The sequence below is a fragment of the Cnephaeus nilssonii genome (genome assembly GCF_951640355.1).
Source record: "Cnephaeus nilssonii genome assembly, chromosome: 6".
NCBI classification, from domain to species: Eukaryota; Metazoa; Chordata; class Mammalia; order Chiroptera; family Vespertilionidae; genus Cnephaeus; species Cnephaeus nilssonii.
Window position 1 is genome coordinate 16,085,559 of NC_137077.1, and position 20,007 is coordinate 16,105,565.

Below are 20,007 nucleotides of genomic sequence, written 5' to 3' on the forward strand. Positions count from 1 at the left end.
TGTAGACACGGAATAACATCTGACCTTACATCCCGAGACCTTAGCATCCCTGGTAGGATTGGAGCCAGGAGAAAGAGAGCTAGCACAACTCCAGATGCATAATGTCTGCAACACCCACGTGCCACATATTCACCGGTGAATCTCTGGTTCATTTATCCATTCAGTCAGTCCATTCACTTTGGCCCTATGCTAGGTTCAGAGATGGGGATGCAAAAATGTACAAGACTTGGTCCCTGAATCAAGGAGTTCTACCTACATTTTAGACAGAGACAGATAATGTCAAAAACTAAACCACTGTGAAAAAAAAGCTACAAAAGTAGGAAGAGCATGGGGGTCAGGGAAGGTTTTCTGAATAGGTAGATGATGCTTGAACTGAATCTCAAAGAATTAATACATATTTTTAGCCAAACAGGGCATTTAGGAAGTGACTTCAGACAGAAGGTACTGCCCATGTTCCTACAGATCTAGAGATAGTAAGAAGTGGATGCCTTTTCATTCATTCTCTCTCTCTCTCTCTCTCTCTCTCTCTCTCTCTCTCTCTCTCTCTCTCATGCATGCTTATTTCCCAATATATTAACCCCAAGAGAAACTGTAAAAGAAACTTTTCTCAAATTTCTCCAACCCACTCAGTTTCTTTTCTTTTGTAGGACTTATAAAAACATTGGCACTTAATAACTTTCTTATATGTGTATGTATTTCAAATGTATGCTCAAGGAAATTACATATTCCTGGAAGGAAGGGACCTTAGACCCTTTTACATTTTACAATACAAGAGGCTGATGTTTAATATACTAGTATCATTTGTGCTTAAAAATACTTGTTGAATTAAATTAGTAATAACTACCAAAATGATTGTTAGAGCTGACTCTCTACTGGGGATTCACATAAGTAGAGATAAAAATGCTAATTACTTTGCTCTAGCCTGTTTGTCTCAATAATTGGAACGTCGGCCTGCGGACTGAAAAGTCTCTAGTTCAATTCTGATCAAGGGCATGTACCTCAGTTACATGCAGGCTTGATCCCGAGCTCTGGTCAGGGCACATCCAGTTGATGTGTCTCTCTCACATTGATGTTTCCCTCTCTCTGTCTCTTTCCCTCCCTTCCATTCTCTCTAAAAAAATCAATGGAAACAATTTCCTCAAGTGAGGACTAAATAAATAAATAAAAATTCTTAGTCACTTTGATGTTTAAGGTAATTAAAAAATCTGAACTGGAAAAAAAATACAGAAATAAACAAACATAAAAAACCACCACCAAACTATGAGGCTAGAAACATTTACCTAAAGGCAAACCTATTATTTATTGTGACTGCTGTTCTCTCCCCCTCACCCCCCAATGTTGGTGAAATAGTTCGTGGATCATTCCCTTACTGTATATATAAAAGGGGTTCTGTAGAATTCTAGCAGAGCTTCAAAATGGGGTTACACTTACCTGTGTATTCCAGACCTTATGGAAATGCCTTCTAAAGTTTTCCTGGGTGTCCCAGGTCACACATGTGCTGTTAACCAGACCATTCGCTGACCGTGTGACATCTGCCCTTTCCTGCCTCTCTTGCTTGAGTTTATGTGGTTGATGGCTCCTGTCACCAAAGCTTGAAACAATGTCACCAGAACTGACCCAACGTGTTCTCAGTCCTGCTAACACACACCGAGGGAACCAAGTCTGTTACTGAGGATCGCCAAAGGCCGCTTCAGAGCAAGGGCACTGATGCCTGTGCTACTTGCTCCTGGCTGCTGGCTGCAATGCCCAGTATCTTCCCATCAGGGGCAGCTTAGCCAGTGCCAAGTGAGTGTTCTGCCATTGTCACTGAAGCCTGCCAACGTGTGCACCACCGCCAACTGCAGGTGCCCAATGTCGGGAGCACCCATGTCTGCAATATGGCACCATCTCCGCTCGCTGATGAAGTTGCTGGTGCCAATTCTGCTGACTCCTTTGTTTCCAATGGCCCAGAAATGCTTCATGATACGGCTCTTTTACTAAAGCTTTTTCTTCTTCGGCCATGGCTCCTTGGAGCTGGGCCAAAGGCCAGTCAAAGCGCCAGATCCTAAAATCCGTTCACAATCATCCTTCCCCTCTCACCCTTGTCTATTGTTCCTTGAATCAAATACCTATGCCTTGACCACCTTCTTTGAGCAGAAGAAGAGTCTCCTGTGGCCCAGGATTCCTCACTGAATACAGACCCATGCAAGCCCAATCCTGCCAGTCATCCAAATATTCCCGCACAGGACAGCTGAGCACAGTTCTGTTCGAACTGAGATCCATGCCACACAGCTGCAGCTGTCAGCTCACGATTCCCACTCTGTGTTAGAGAGCAGGAACATTCTATTTAATTTTTTTAAATATATATTTTTTCAGTGATTTCAGAGAGGAAGGGAGAGAGATAGAAACATCAATGATGAGAGATAATCATTAATTGGCTGCCTCCTGCATGCCCCCTACTGGGGATCGAGCCCAAAACCCAGGCATGTGCCCTGACCAGGAATTGAACTGTGACCTCCTGGTTCATAGGTCAACACTCAACCACTGAACCATGCCGGCCGACCGGGAGAGAACAGGAACATTTTATTTCGTGTCTCAAGAAAGCATGCAAAATCTGATCGCTCCTCACCACCTCTGCGCTCGCACCCTGTGCAAGCCGTGTCCTCTTTCTCCAGGATTACTTCCACAGTCTCTGAACTGGCCTTCCTGCTCCTACCCTTACCTCCCTGTGAACTGTTCTCAACACAGCAGCTGGAGTGATTTTGCTAAAATGTAAGCCAGATCATGTCACACCTCTACTCAAATTCTTGCATTGACTCCCATTTCCCTCAAAGTCAAAATCTTTACAAGGCTTTCAGAACTTTACCTTATCTGACCCCCCGATTACGTCTCTGACCTGCTGCCCACTCCTCTCTGCCTGCACAAGCTGCTCCAACCACATTGATGTCCTTGTTATTCCTTGAACTTACAACAGGCTCACTCCATCCCGAGATCCTTTGCTCTACACGGTTCCTCCACTTGGAATTGTCTCCCCTTAGTTGCCAACAGAGCCAATTCACCATCTTCATATTTTTGTTCAAATCTTGCCTTCTGGATGAAGCTTCTCCTAAGCCCCTATGAATACTGCACCTTCCTGCCTCCATACACACTCTCCAGCACCTCCAACCCTCCTGCTGGATTCTTGACCCACTTATCACCTTTGGACGTAATTTCCTTATTTATGATGCGTGTTAATTATCTGTCTCCCCCACTAGAATGTAAGCTCCACAAGGACTGGCACCTGTATATGTTTTGTTCACTGATGCATCCAGGACAGCATTATAATATAGTAGACATGCTATAAGTATTTGTTGAATGGGATGAGTGGATGAATGAATTCATGAATGAATGAACAGATGAACAGATTAAGTGGATGGAAGAATGGAAAGGGGTGGCGGTTTCTCATTTTTGTACCTCCTTTACTAATTTTAGGCCATCATGTAAATATCTTTTATACTGCCCTCCCCATTCAGGACATAAGTTATTCATCTGTAACCTGCTTACATTGGCTTTATGGCAGATTTATCTGTTTGAAGTGCTTCAGTGGGTGATGTTATTATGCACATGCCTGGAGGCTCTGAGAAAGGACATGGTTTTTAAATATCAAATAAATAGAATTGACATTCAGAGCATTCATTACTTCTGAAGACTCAGGAGTGAGGAGATTTTTTTTTCAGTTGTGACTAAAAACTGGCAAACAATTTTCCTGATTGATAATAGCATTTAAAGTTTCTGTGTTAAGAGCAAAGCAGTGTGCTGCTCAGCCCCTGAAGAGCTACATGAATATCAGAAAACATGTACTGTCGGAGGGAAAACGAGACCCTGTGTCATTTTCTAAATATAGTTCACATCACCAGTGAAGCTTGAGAAATGGGGATGATGGGGAGCAACTTATTCAGTTGCAAAAAGTCCTCTTCATCTTCAGTCTGAGCCCTCATTTCATAGAAGAGCTTTACAACAAGGAAATGAATCAAAACAAACAGTGGTATTTAACAAAGGGCTTTCAGGTCGACATTATCTCAATAAGGATTTTAGAAATAAAAATTAAAAGGCACCCCAAGTCGATTGAGGCTCAGTTGGTGATGGTAAAAACAACAACAAAACAAAACACATGTCCTTTTAAAAGTACCCCTTTACCAAAAGCTTCAGGGGAAAGTACAGTAAAATCCTTTAATAAAATCATTTAAGCCCAAGAGCCATGCGTATGTGTCTTTTCATCCACATCTCACTTGACAGATAACTGCCAGGTTCTCAGGTGATGCTGTGGGCCGCAGTTACTGCCAGGTTCTCAGGTGATGCTGTGGGCCGCAGTTAGCCTCTGTGCACAGGTGAAGCTGCAAAGACCAGTGCCTGGCTAGCCGTCTGCTCACCGAGCTTGCAAAGCCATAAAGAGATTGTTTTGGAGTTGCTGTTGTTGATGTCATTTTTTTTTTCTACCATGATTTATAGAACGTGTTTGTTTGGGAAGCTTCACTCCTTTAACTTGTGGTGAGCCTGGAGCCTTTGCTCGAAGAGGGCCCCCCTTCCCTGATGACGGGAGGCCAGGTTAGTCTGGCCAGCGTCTGTTTTGCTCACTACCTGACTATCCTGTGCTGCTGGAAGCTGATCGCCATGTCTCTTGAGAACATTTCTTATCTATGCATTGTTGGTTGTTCGCTGCTTCCTTTCAGTTTACTCCGTGATATAAGACTTGCAAAAATGAAGAAAGGCTCAGGTACTCTCTGAGATAGACCTTCATTTGTTTCCTTTATTTCTAAAATAGAAATCATGGGGTATTAAGAGACAGTGCCCAGTCCAAAGCGCTTTACTTTCCCTTTATTCCCCAAAATGTAGTGCCAAGTAATATCCAGGTACTACCTCTTCACTGTTCCTGCCCTGTGCCTAAAGCTGGGAGTTTTCTTTTTGTATTTGTTTAAAATACGTTTTTATTGATTTCAGAGAGAGAAAGGGAGAGGGAGAGAGAGAGATAGAAACATCAATAATGAGAGAGAATCATTGATCAGTACAGGGGATCGACCCCACAACCACGATTTCTGACCTGGAATCGAACCGTGACCTCCTGTTCATAGATTGACGCTCAACCACTGAACCACACTGGCCAGGCATGAAAGTTTTCAATTGTCTGGACCTGTAGGCACCCTAAGTGAGGCTCAGTTCATGGTGGGGAAGAACAGAGAGGTTACTTCTCTCTGCAATTATAAGTCCATAGCAACACCCAAACACAATTAACTTACCTCGGACGGTTTAGGTTTCCTCCCTATTCTTTCATAGAAATCGTATCCATGACAGAGTCTGATTCTAAACAAAGGGGCTTCAAGAAGCAGATTTGTAAATGTTACTTGTCTCCCTCCCTTGCTGCAGAGACCCAACACAGAGACCTTATCACACCTTGCTTGTCAACAATAGTCACGTTGTACTAATCCATTCAATTCCCTCAGAAAGGATATCATTACATGGACTAGCCAGGGTCTCAGACTTCATAAAGGACATTTTCCCCAAGATCACCTGAAACCCCTCACAAGTGAGATGATGTATGCGAAAACGCTTTGGGGTCTTTAAAGTCTCCTATGGTTATTAAGTGATGTTCTTATCACTAATAGTCCTATCCCTTTTGCAGACACGTCTCTCCCAGCAAAGTTGCACGGCACTAACACTTAGCTGGTGATGGATAGACTTCTTTCTGGGGCCCCGTGGTCAGTGGATTTGCCTTCCCTTTTATGTTCAATCCGTCTTTTAAGAGCCACTGCTGAAATAGCACAGCGATGTCTAAGCCCAGGTCTCAAAGCCTGTATGAGATTTGATCCTCGCACGACTGGATAGACCTGCATTTGGACTCGGCAGCACACTGGCTGCTAGCACTGCTTGGCCTGGTTTATTTTCAGGGCTACTGTTAGTCCAAGTCTTGGGTAGCAGCAGGAGAGAGCAGCAAAGGCTAGAACAAGGAGCAGGAATAGAGGGAGGTACTCGACATTATCAGCTGTCTGTTATCACAAAAGTCACATCAGGGAGTCTGAGAGTGTGAAATACATCCAGAGTATAAAGAGAAGCCACGTTACTGCAGCTTTCTAGGCAAGTTTAAGGAGCTGAGCCTGTACACCAGGGCTGTTGCACAGGTTTACATAAATGATAGGTTTGTGTGTTTATATCTAGGGGTGGCATGCCACATGGATGGCTGTCCTTGCCCACATAAGGACCTCTGCCTGGTCCCATAAAAGGATCCAGCTATCACCAAGTCCCAGCTAGGCAGCTTCTAGACCCTCACAACTGTTTTCACAGAAAGATTACTCACCCCAAAGTTAGTGCCAACGATGCCTCTTGCATTATATTTCCAAGAAAGACAAGCAAAAAGCCCTCCACCCCAATCTCCATTCCATTCTTAGGTTCCTATTCCTTTATATCTCTGACCTTCTTCAAGCCTGAGTCCTCATTTCTCACCCCTTCCATGCCTTTACCATGTACCTTCTAACATCTTCCCCTTTCTCTTCCTCTTCCCATATGAATGAACTAAAGAGAATAGTTTAGAGAACACTTGCTACTTCCCCATCTCTAACTCCCACCTAAATCCAGCACAGCCTAGCTTCTGGGCTCTTCCCAGTTTGGTCCTAGTAATTAATTTGCCAGATCCTGAAAACACTTCTCCTTCCTCATCTCATTATCCTCTCTGCAGCATTTCCTCATGGCTCACCATACCCTCTTTGAAACTCTCTTTCCTCCCCTTCTCATCTTGATCATGCCTTTTCTTGGCCTGCTGAGTATAATTCTTATCTTTTGCTTATTCATTGACAGTGTTGGTTCACCCTAAGGCCATTTATCCTCTCATACTATATAATTACCCTCTGCAGCCTCATTCATGATTTCAGTTCCCACTTATGATAAAATAAGTTAAAAACTGAGATGTATTGAGTGCTTCTCTGTGCCGTGTACTCTGCTAAACTCTCATTATTTCATTGATTACCCATGACAACACTCAGAGGTAAATATAATTTTTGTCTCTCACATTACTATTCAGAAAATAGATGCTTAGGATAGTTGAATAATTTACCCAATGTCACACAGCTAATGAGTGGAGGAGCCAAGTCTCCCACTTGTACTGCTGATGATCCCCAAAGTTGCATGTCTCCTCAGACTTTCCGCCAAATATAACATGATATTCCACAGCATCATTAATTTCACATGTCTCAAAATTATTATTGCCATCTCAGTCCATGCTCTTTTCTTTATCAGCTGGTAATACCACCATGTCCCCAGGTGTACAAGTTTGAATGTTGATGTTTTCCTACACTTTTCCCTCTTATCCTTTGTTTAGTTGTCACAAAGGGATGATGACATGGTTAACAGAAAGATGCCAACACACACAGTTAAAAAAAAAAGAAGTTTCTTTACCAGCAATGGATGTGAAAACTTGTGGCTACACAAAGCAAGAGACAATGCAATGTACTGTCAAATAGAAGTGTGGTCTTCCTTTAAATATTCTATTTAAAATTACCTTGTTTTCAATTCTGTTTGTGTTAAAGGAAAGACTAAGCTGCTGAAACACAGACTTCTTTAATATAGTGGTTTAAAGAATAGAGCATTTTCATTCTACCAAGCATTCAAAGAAGATTTAATACCTAACCTTCTCAAACTCTTCCAAAAAATTGAAGAGGAGGGAATACTTCCTAACTCATTTTGAGAGGCCAACATTTCCATGATACCAAAACCAAACAAGGACAACACAAAGAAGAAAATTACAGGCCAGTATCACTGATGAACATAGATGCAAAAATCCTCAACAAAATATTAGTAAACTGAAAACAACAATACATTAAAAGAATCACATACCAAGATCAAATGGGATGTATTCCAGGATACATGGATGGTTCAATATCTGCATATCAATCAATGTGATATACCATGTTAACGAAATGAAGGATAAAAAGTATACAATAATTTCAATAGATGCAGACAAAGCATTTGACAGTATTCAATATCCATTTATGATAAATAAAAACTCTCAATAAAATCACTATAGAAGGAAAGTACCTCAACACAATAAATGCTATATAGGACAAACAATTTGTTGTTCCACACAACTAAAATACTCAATGATGCCGAAACCGGTTTGGCTCAGTGGATAGAGCGTCGGCTTGCAGACTGAAGGGTCCCAGGTTCGATTCCGGTCAAGGGCATGTACCTTGGTTGCGGGCACAGCCCCATTGCGGGATGTGCAGGAGGCAACTGATCAATGTTTCTCTCTCATCGATGTTTCTGGCTCTCTATCCCTCTCTCTTCCTCTCTGTAGAAAATCAATAAAATATATTTTTTTTAAAAAAACTCAATGATGAAAAACTGAAAGCTTTTCCTCTAAGATCAGGATGCCCACTCTTCCCATTTTTATTCAACATAGTATTGGAAGTCCTAACCAAAGTAATTAGATAAGAGAAAAAAATAAAAGACATCCAAATTGGCAAATAAGAAGTAAAACGGTCAATACTTGTGGATGGCATGACTTTATATATACAAAACGCTAGACTCCACCCAAAAAAAATATTAGAAATAATAAACAAATACAATAAAGTTGCATGGTACAAAACAATATAAAAAAACTCTTGTTTCTATACATTAACTATAAAAAGAAATTAAGAAAGCAATTCCATTTACAATCACAACAAAAAGAATAAAATCCCTAGGAATAAATTTAACCAAGGATTGAAAAATCTGTTCAGTGAAAACTGTAAGACATTGTTGAAAGAAAGTGAAGATGACACAAAGAAATAGAAAGACATTTCCTGCCTGATCTTTATTGAACTAGGGTAGACTCCAAGCTTTGGATTAGATTTAGGATTGTCCCGTAAATCTTCGTCTTTCTCCTGGGCCTGCAGTTAAGCAACTACTCAGCACTTGTTATTCTTGTGGAAGAGCCTAAGAATACAAAAGGATGAGTAGATCAGAGGAGCACAGAGGCCTGATGTATAACTGCCACATTGACACTTCCACTTATTCCATTGTCCAAGCAAGTACATGGCCAACATCAATGGGATAGAGAATTTACTCCAGCCACCAGCCGGCTACAATGCAGAAACCTTGGCAAAGAGCACAGGGGCATAGTTCTAACACAGGAAGAAAGCAGAGCATTGAGAACAAAAATTCAATCTACTTGAGTGACCTTGTAAGAAATATTTCTGAACAATAACTGTTATCTGGGAGAAGGGGGAGTATAAAGAGGTGAGTAGACATAAACACTTTCTAAAACAAAATGAAAAAGGAAAGGAGTGAGGGAAGGAGAAATGGATGGGAGAGGAAAGAAGAGTTCTAATTGAAAGTTGAAAAGATTAGCAGCCAACAGACTCAGTATTATTTCAAAATAAACATGGGTCTAATTTAAGGCAGTGGAGAGGGAAGAGAACTAAGAGTAACTGAAGACCTGTTATATTCAAAACACTCTGCTAGGCAATATCTGTACCCTATACCATATAATTCTCACAACAACTCTTGGGGTAGGCACTACTGTCAGAAATCCAAAGTCCATTTTAGAATGAGAGGATTGAACTGAGAAACATTTTAGAAATCAAATTTGTAAAACTTGTTGGCCTAACTAAATAAGATGGTAAGTAAAACAGAATGAGGAAAGATGCCTCCTAAGCATCGACATGTCAATGGTGTGATGGTTCTCTGTTAACTGAGATAGGAAACACAGAGGGAGGGCCAGTCTGTGAGCTGAAGGAGATAAATTTGTTTTTTACTTGTGTTGGTGATAGCTATAGGACACCTATGTGAGATAGCCTACAAACAAATAATTGCAAATTTGTGTCTTAGAGCACAAGAAGGAAAGCCAGTCCCGGAGAAACATCCCAGAAATAAAGACAAAAGCATTCCAAGCATGGAAAATGAGATTAGCAAAGATATGAATGTGTCTTGCACAGTTCATGTTCATGGGACAGTAGCAAGTTAACATATTGTTTAGACATACACACATGTCTAATCATATGTATTAGGCTGCACATAGCAGAGTAGTGTGTGATTCATTTGAAAAGATAAGTTTGTACCTGAGCACAGCTGTCCTAGAATGTTGGAATAAGACATTTGGGCTTTTATCAAGGAGGAACCACTATAGGTTTGTGTGCAAAGGTTGACTTAAGAGCCTGGGTTTTTGAAAGAGTGATGGAGCAGCAGGTTACAAGATGGAGCAAAGGTGGGGGGCCAAGTGAAAGCTATTGCATTAGTTTTTGTAAATGCTAATGAGAACCTAAACAGGGTAGTGACAGTAGGAACAGAAATGAAGGAACAGATGGGAGAATTGCTTTGAAAGAAATTGTGGTGCACAGTAACCATTCTGCATATCATTAAATACGTGTCAAGTTAATTTTGTAACTTCGTATGGCTCTAAAGGTTTCCTCTCTTCAGGTACACAGAGACTTTATAATTTACTAGAGGCCCGGTGCATGAAATTCATGCAGGGGGTAGGGGGTCCCCTCAGCTCAGCCTACATCCTCTCCAATCCAGGACCCCTCTGGGGATGGCCAACTGCCGGTTTAGGCACAATCCCAGGGATCGGACCTAAACCGGCAGTCGGACATCCCTCTCACAATCCAGGACTGCTGGCTCCTAATTGCTCACCTGCCTTCCTGCCTGATCGTCCCTAACTGCCCCCCTGCTGATTACCCTTAACTGCCTCTGCCTGCCAGCCTGGTTGCCCCTAATTTCCCCCATGCCGACCTGGTCACCCCTTACTGCCCTCCCTGCTGGCCTGGTCACCCCTAACTGCCCCCCCTCCAGCCTGGTCATCCCTTACTGCCCCCCCTGCCAGCCTGGTCACCCCTAACTACCCCCCGCCGACCTGGTTGCCCCTAACTGCCTCCCCCCTGTCGGCCTGGTCGCCTCCAACTGACCCCTTGCCTGTCTGGTTGCCCCTTATTTCCCCCCATGCTGGCCTGGTCACCCCTAACTGCCCCCCCCATCAACCTGGTTGCCCCCAACTGTCCCCCTCTGCCAGCCTGGTCACCCCCAACTGCCCCCCTCTTCTGGCCTGGTTGCCTCTAACTGCCCCCCCCACCCCGGCCAGACTGGTTGTCCCTTACTGCCCGCCCCTGCTGGCCTGGTCGCCCCCAACTGTCCCCCATTGCCAGCCTGGTCACCTCCAACTGCCCACCCCCCCCACCCCCCGCCGGCCTGGTCACCCCATGCAGCCTGTTCAGTCATCTGTCTGGTTGTTTTGGTCATGACAGCCCCTGGCTTTTTATATATATTAGGATTGGTCATCTGTTTGTATGTTTTTTAATTTTTTTATTGATTGCTTTCAGAGAGAAGGGGGAAGAGAAAGAAATAAACATTGATTTGTTCCACTTATCTATGCATTCATTGGTTGCTTCCTGTATGTGCCCTGATGGAGATCGAACCTGCAACCTTGGCATATCAGGACAATGTTCTAATCAACTGAGCTACCTGGCCAGGGCCTGTTCATATATTTTTTAATTAAGAGTTATAATTTCCATGAGGGAGACACTATAACTGCTTTCTTCTCTACTGTTTTCACAGCATTCATCAGAATAGGCACTGACTAAATACTTTTCAAATGAGCACATGAATGAATGCTGCCCCTGCACACATTAACGTAGCCATTTCCAGGTCCTCTTCCCTCTTGCTCTCTACCCTGCCCATCTCTCACAATCCCAGCAAATACTTCCCTCCTGCTCACCTCCTTAAGGATGGGCTTAGAGAACCTGCCTCATGTGAGTAACCAGATTAATGAGCAGTCAGTCTGCATTCCATGAGATACTGATGTGATTTTTTTTTCTAATCCTGCCTTCAACTAAACTCAATTGATTCTCTCTTTATTAATTTTTAATGTTATCTCAAACATATCTAATAACTTTCCACTCATGTAAAATATTGAAAATTCAGTGCCAAACCATTGAAACCTCATTTTATTTTCTTTGCCCTTCACTCCCTACTTTAGGCTTTCCCCAGGATAGTGGCACCTGTCTCTTTTCTTATTCTAAATTCCCTGGCACTGGGCAAGAAGGAGGGATTGTGGGAAAGGCAAACATTTTTATACTTATATAGGTTTGTTTTGCAGAGATATGGTGGGTATCTCTGCCACTGCTCGTTGGCTAACAGACCGTCAAGAACCTCTGTGTGGCAGGTGGACATTGCTCTCTCAAAGAAGTGGTGTGTCACTTGGGGTGATCTATGCGAACTCCACTGCACAGCCTCTGGTATGAGATATCTGACTCTGCCACAGCTGGATTCATCAGGACTCCCTAAGCTTGTACCCAGTATCCACCACCGGGGTGGTCAGTTTTATGAATGGCTGACAACAATACCTCCCTGCCAGGCTGTTAATTTCAATTCCATTGAGTTTTCTTTCCTTCTTTCCTTTTCTCTAGTTATTTCCTCATGTCAACTAGGACAGCCAGGGAGTTTCTGGGGCTGGGGTGTTGGTTCAAGTTAGCAGAGTTGGTTCCACCACCTCTTGGTCCTGGAGAATACACTTAGCCCAATAGTTTTGTAGCTCTCTCCAGAATATGAACGTACTTCATACTTTTGAGCCTCTGCTTTGGGTCCTAGTCTCCAATTTTACACATACATAACCTGAGCAGTTATTCACATTTGTAGCTACTTTGGAATAAACACTGAGCTAAGTGTTACCCAAACATACATTTAATGAGTAGCTACAACCGGTTAGTCCATGTAAAAGTGATATACAAAAGCCAGATGCGGTTCAGACGCATGCAAATAATAAATTACACTGTGACTTTAAAATAGAGGACATTTAAACCTCAAAATTGAAAATAGACTGGGGAGGGAAACAGGAAAGGAGGAAAAGTAACTTTAAAATGAAGGAGTAAGGAGCATCTTAAAAATGAGAACACCGCATAGTGACAGAAAGCCTAACATGTTTAAGATTAAAATCTGAAACCCTGACGCCCAGGCTAATCTTTTCTCTGCTCACAAATCAGTCATATAGATTTCCATTAATATTTATCTCCTTGAGTCTGAAGGAAGAGGAAAATCTATTTTGTATGCTTCCCTGTTTTGCTGCTCCCGTCACAAATTCACTGAAGGATCACAGCAGGTTGATGAGGTACCAACTGTCCTTCGTAGCGGAAGTATCAGATATATACAGTGTGGCCTGCGAAGCAACACACGTCTCGGAAGTGAGTTCCTTCAAGAACCACAAATTCAACTAAAATTCCAGATGACAGCTAAAAGGACTGGAATAATCCATACAGAATTTTAAACCCAGAAGTTTCTCTTGCTGAAATTATTTTCGCACTCTAATTTAAACTCGGAAACGTTATGCTGTTGTCACGCTTCTTTGTTCTCCTAAAGTAAAAAAATAAATTAATTAAATTAAATCTGTATATAGCTGATGAAAAATAGAAACCTGTCTGCCAGCAAGTTCTCTGTTCATGTCTGACATACTGTGGAGTCAACGTAGAACACGTGGTCTTTAAACACTGAAAAGCCTTTCTTTGCCGGCTTAGCACAGCAGTGTTTTCCTCCAGTACGTTTGCAATGCCTACCACACATGTCTTGCATACGGATAAATTCCTTTGGTTGTTTAAGGCAAGTCATACCGTATTTTCACATGCTTTGATGTTGTGCATATGAGAAGTATCGTCTACACTTTGGGAATGCGACCCCTTTTGCCTTCAGCATTGCATTTAATGTTGCATGACTGACATCATTTGAAATTCCATCCGACAAAATGCCAATAACGTCTATAACAGAAGTTCGACATATTTAGTTCACTCAAATATGGAGGTGATGCAGCAGCTAAATTGGAAAGTTTGGGGTGCATTTTTTAAAATGAATTCAGTGTGAAGATTATTAGTGAATTAGAATTGTGCATAAAATATTTCGGTTTTCTTCATTTCCTTACCCAGAAAAATCACTTGCTTCCTATCAGATAAATTTCCAAGTGGCAAGAGGCATCCTGTTTTGGGGACACAAAGTATACAGATTAAATTAATCTTAATTCACGTTTCTTAATTACAGATGAGACCCATTGGCCATGACGGCTACCATCCCACCTCTGTCGCCGAGTGGCTGGATTCCATCGAACTAGGTGACTACACCAAAGCCTTTCTAATCAATGGCTACACATCGATGGACCTGTTGAAAAAAATCTGGGAGGTTGAGCTTATTAATGTAAGTTGGTCTCTTAAAGATGCCTTATCATTCAACCCTTGATAAATGAAGTTCTTATTGTACACGAGTAATTTTTTTTCTTTCTTTATAAATGTTCGGACATCCAAGGATTTACAGACATGCCTTCTGGTTTTAAATATACATCTCTCCTGGCTCCAGTCAAGCTCCACAGTCATGGTCTTTTGCAGTTTTGAGGTGGGAACTAAAAGGACTCTCAGGGTGTTTTGCATTATCTAAAAAAACTCTCGAAGCACTTTTGGATTTTCCAATTTAGGAAATTTTGTCAGTTTAGGGTATGGATGTGATAACGAATAGGCTCCTATTTTGATCTTTGCTCAAATTTATTGCTAAAGAGGAAAGTTATAATTTTTAGTTGAATATTGTGATTCTTTGACTCTACTACTTAATTGCATTATAAGAGACTGCTTTTGTTCTTACTAAGTAGGCTACTGTAATATCAAAATTTTATTTTCCACAGCTTATATCTAATCCTGTCTTTGTCTTATTCAGACACATGGCATAAGGTTTCTATAAAAATTGGCCAACATATGTTGCCATGTATTTGAGTCCAAAGAGATCGACTGAATGTGCACAGATATTTTTGTTACTGACACTTCTCTCATTTTTTTTTACTACTGTTTCATTTCTAATAGCATAAAGGGATGACAGAGATAAAAAGATACTGTATAATGATCATGTCTTTGCATTACATTTGGAATCACAAACATTTCTTCTTAAAAGTGAATGTGAAATCGTTTAATCTTTTAAAGGATTTATTAAATTTAAGTTCTATAGTCTAATAACTAAAAGCGTATTCAGAAGCTGAGAAGTAAAGCAGGTGAATTTCTGCTGGTTCAAAAGTGCTCTGTTCTACTCTCTATGCCACTTTGTCTCCAAAAGTCCGGTCTCTACATAATACACATCACTAACTATGTTAAATGATGGCCATTAGTAGTGACTGATTATTCTTTGCTTTTAAATGTCTGTCCTAAAAATAATATCTTTTCTGGAACATCTCATAAAAACTGTTCTTTAATCTAAAAAAACAACAACAACAAAAAACGCTTTCAATGGACAAATTCTTGGCTCCTTCTAATTTGCCTTCTTCTCCTCTTAGCTTTCTGTGCTCAACCCTCACAAAAGCGATCATTATTTCAGAAGAAACTTACTGACTAAAAGCCTCTGATTAATTTTGCTCTTAGTCTGTATGGCAGTGTAACTAGCTGAAACTGTGCTGCTTTTTGGTTGCATCAAGCAGGTTTCAGTTCTCCACTGAGAACTCAATACTCATCTTACAGCTACTCTTAGCCATTTGTTAAAGGGGTACCTTCCATAGATCAAACAAGCGTGCTCCCAATTAAGTTGCATTCTAGCCAACAATATAATTGACAAATATCTCTATGTGGCATCTTCTGAATAATGCTGCTCCCCACTGAAGAACAGACATGATAGATAGCACAGGAGTCACTCACCTAACAGGCTTTAGTAGCAATCCCTCATTGAAAAAAAAAAATGGATTCCAATAGGACTTGACTATAAAATGTGTGAAGCAAGTATCATTGAAGCAAGATTATACTCTCTCAAAATCCAAATGCTGGGACTAGTGTTTTGGACCCACACCTTCCTCAATGCTGGAGACACCAGTGGCCCAGAGATCCCTGGTCAGTCCCTGTGGCCAGGCATTATGGACAGCTACAATGACTGGAGGGTCAGTGGTGCCAGAAGGCTTACCACCAGGGTCAGGGACTGATCCACCACCACCCACAGGGCCAGCCAGCCCTGAGTTGGGACTGTCTCTTTAAGGGTTTTCCCTTTAGCTGCATTTTCTGTAACGCAATCTGACTTTGATCTGGAGATCAGAAGTGCCCATCACAAGCATTGTAGCAGAATCGGAAAACATAGTCACTGTGGTTGAGACCTTGAGGCTGAATCTCTCCGGCCTGGAGTATAGCATCTGCATTTAACACCAACCTTTCTCCTTGTTTCATTTAAATTAATTTATTGTCCTTAAAATAAATTGGTAAAACTTAAAGTTCCTTGTGACATCTTTGCAGGCAAGTTTGCACTCTTGATGAGGAGGCTTTGCAAGTCATTTCTCTCAGGAGACATACTGATCATGGGCAAACGCTGTTCCGTACTTTCATGCTTGGAAATCAGAGAACAAAATGTTTGTGTCCATGAGAGCTGCTGTAAGAGTCGTTCTTTGGGTGGTTTAGGGTGATTGGCTTACAAAGCTTTTAACTGGTCTCAGAGTCAAGACTTTTATTTATCCCAACTAATGAGGGAAGGCATCCAAATATAAGAAAGCATCTTATATAATATATGGGCCTTGTAATTCTATATTAAGTACCCATCATTTGTTGTGTTTTAGGGTGAAGGGAAATTACAGTCACCTTGAATTAGAGCAAAGCTAATTTGGGAAGTTCACATCTTGAATTTGGTGCTGACTGGCTAGTTTGAAGGAAACCAAGTGACTCCAATAACTGTTGTTCTGTGTAAACAGAAGAGAGAAGTGCGAGTGTAGACTGGCTTTGATACAGAGGTCTGCTGGTGGAGGGGAGGAGGATGAAGGATGAGGAGGATGGCTGCTGACATGATTGCAAGTAACTGCAGCATCACTACATAGTATTGATTAAGCTTCCAATTTCACATGGTATTATGCTTGATAGTGAATAATACCGTCTCAGTGGCATAATAAGCTTATTCAAAGTATTTTCAGGATGAAATGAAAACTATACAAAGTTGTGACTTAACAAGCACAAATATGTTTGAAATTGTAATCTTTCAAAAAAGTGTCCAAAGATCTTTTTTCTTGGTGGAGTACATTATTGCCTTTGAAAAACAAGATTATTTGAGTAACCTAATAAGGGACACAAAGCTACCCAAGTATAAGGGTTAGGGAGAGTATTAGAAATCTCATGTCTTAAAACCACCATTGTCATCAGGGGAAATAAAGCACAGAGAAACTTTTAAGACATCAGGTATTGTCAATTTTACAGGCCCCTATGTATCTAGACCTAGAGAATGTCCTTTATGCCAATAATTGTTCCCTTTGTTCCCTAATCCATGCTTTATATTCAGAAACTGATGTTTTTATCAATATCTCTGTTTTGCCCCTGTGTCTGCCACTATCATTAATAACATCATTAACATGGCTTTTGCATGATATTTTATTGTTAAACTATTAATATGTTGGGGGAGATTGTCAGGCAAATTGTTCCCTTTGCAGATGCTAGCTGGTGAAACTCTAGCTTGAATTATAGTCCTCAGCAAAGGCTTGCTAAGAGAATGAAAGGCAAGTTAACAGTGCGTAAGTACATCAATATTTTTAAATCGGATTTTTCTGACCTTGCCTCCGGTATTACCAAGTTTTCACAGCAGTTTCTACTGTTGACAACCTCAACAGCCCTGCATGGGGGAAATTTTAGATAAAAAGGTTACATATTACCTGTATGAAATATGTATGGATAATTATTAAATCCCCATGAAATTATCCATTTTCTAGATTAAAAACATATTGCAATTATGAAAAACAATGCTAGTTTACTTTACCACTGTGTACCTACTAAGGGAATTTTGGTAAGACCAAGTACATTGGAACAGTGTCCAATTTGTTAATTTGTGAATCTCAGTGTACATATCATTAATTTCTCCCCAGTGGATTTACCAAGGAAACAATTCTAGATTAGGCTTATGATATTCTACGGCATTGATCATGATAAATGTACACATTGAACAAACAAAATAAAATGCAGGCCTCACTGTGTTCCTAAATCCCTGCTCCTAAGAACAAAAATAGCTTTGAAAATCTAACTGTGGTGATTGGCTATGTTTTAAATACCTTTGGGTAGAAACAAAATAACTACAGCAGTGATATCCATGCGTCCCATGAAAATCATTTGGACTTATTTTGCAACAGTAAATTGATTAGAAGATCATTTGCTTCCTGCCTAATAGCTGCCGAAACCGTATCTGCGTCACTCTTCTGTTTAGGACTGTCAGGGGTTTATTCTCTTTTGCAATATTGTTGATTTAATTTCTACCTTTCCAGGGGAAATATTGTGATAAGATAATCACTTGAAGATGCACTAAGAAATTTTCAAAGGAAACATTCTAATTTTAATTTTGTGTTAAATCTGTAATTGTGTAACTTTATTTGCTTAAATGCTGTAGAAATATGGGCCCATCAGTACCAAATTTAGACTCACTACTTGGCTTTGCTATTTTTACCTTATGATCAGCATCATAAACTCACACTCCTATCCACTCTTCCCTCATTGCTATAATGGCAATAAAATTTACTTTCTATAAGTCTTTTTTTGCATTGTGTGTGTGTGTGTGTGTGTGTGTGTGTGTGTGTGTGTGTGTGTCCATCTGTCTGTCTCTGTGTGTGTGTGTGTGTGTGTGTCCATCTGTCTGTCTCTCTGTGTGTGTGTACATATTGGATAAAAACAAATGGTAACTTATGCTGACAACCCAGAAGAATAATCCGCAAATCCACAAATTGCAGGGGGAGAATGAATGTTATAATTCCATCTCCAAACCAATTATTTTAAGTAAAAGGTTATGCCTTCACTATAGGACATTAATAAATGAGAAAAATATTCATTTTTCCTCACCAGGGAAGCTACATCAGTCAATACTTCAAATGTTAAAAACTTTAATCAAAGCCAAAGGCTTTAACTAAATGACTGGATATGAGTATTCGAGTGTAAAGCAAACTTCATAGATTACCTTTGTATTTAAGCATTTCATTTATACCTTCACACAGTGCAGCCAGCTCTCCGGCAGCCTTCAGGACAGCTAGACACGATGTCTGAGTCTCAGACATTCCCAGGCCTGTGTCAGGTGAAACTCCGGGACCCCACCACCCGCTCAGTGCATCTCCATTGCAAACTCTTCCAATCATTCTCTTGAAGCTTCCCAAAGTTGGCTTATGTTTTTTTGGGGGAAAAACATCCTTTTTCCTTCCTAATATAAGATGGACAATCTTCTTCCAAGGACTCCCTCTTCAGTGTTATTTTTAGCCCTTTCACATAGAGCCTGGAGGTTGGTGATGGTCTAGGACAGGGATTCTTGATGCCACTCTCTGTCAGCATATGGGTACTAGTATATCTGCACCTGTTATGTTGCTCTCAACTTTGGAGCCTTGACCTAAACTGAAATAGAATTACACCACAATAAAATGCACTTAAACACTAAATCTTCATTGGAAGGAATAAGCTTTTTTATTTTTTAACTTTTTTGGCTGGTAAAAAGACTTTATTTTGCCTTAATTTTTGGAATGTATTTTTGCTGGGTATAGAATTCTAGGGTAACAGTTTTTTTATCAACATTGATCCACCATCCTCTCTTCTGCATTATTTCTGACAAGAAATCTCCTATTATCCTTTCTTTTTTGTTGTTGTTTTAGCCAGTGTTGTTTTCCCTCTGGCTGCACTTGTCTTTATCACTGCTTTTGAGAAAGATTATGATGTACATTGATACAGTTTTCTTCTTGTTTCTTGTGTCTGAAGATTTTTGTGCTTCTTATGAAGTTATAGTTTTCATCAACTAGGGGGAAATTTTGGTTATTATTTCTTTTTTTGTTTGTTTGTTTTCCATGATGTAGTTATATTTCTTGTTTTCTCTTCCATGTTTCAAAACTTTTATTTAGAATTACAATATACATTAAAAGCTCCATAGCCTATATTATAAAAGCCTAATATGCTAAGTGTCCGGTTGTCTGGTCGGCTGTTCAACCAATCAAAGCATAATATGCTAATGATATGTTAAGGCAGCTCAACCGCTCGCTATGACCACCAGGGGGCAGAGAGTCGACTGGTCAACCAGTCGCTATGATGTGCACTGACCACC

General features: G+C 40.7%; 1 protein-coding gene across 9 annotated transcripts in view; it reads left to right on the forward strand.

Moving 5' to 3' along the window:
- ANKS1B (ankyrin repeat and sterile alpha motif domain containing 1B) overlaps window positions 1-20,007 on the forward strand; it is a gene marked incomplete at its 5' end in the record, with an annotated part of 797,243 nt that overhangs the window by 533,001 nt on the left and 244,235 nt on the right. For all 9 annotated transcript variants that reach the window (XM_079773890.1, XM_079773888.1, XM_079773891.1 and 6 more), the window contains one exon: window positions 13,999-14,151. In XM_079773890.1, the coding sequence (XP_079630016.1) occupies window positions 13,999-14,151 (153 nt within the window). The remainder of the gene's footprint in view (window positions 1-13,998; window positions 14,152-20,007) is intronic.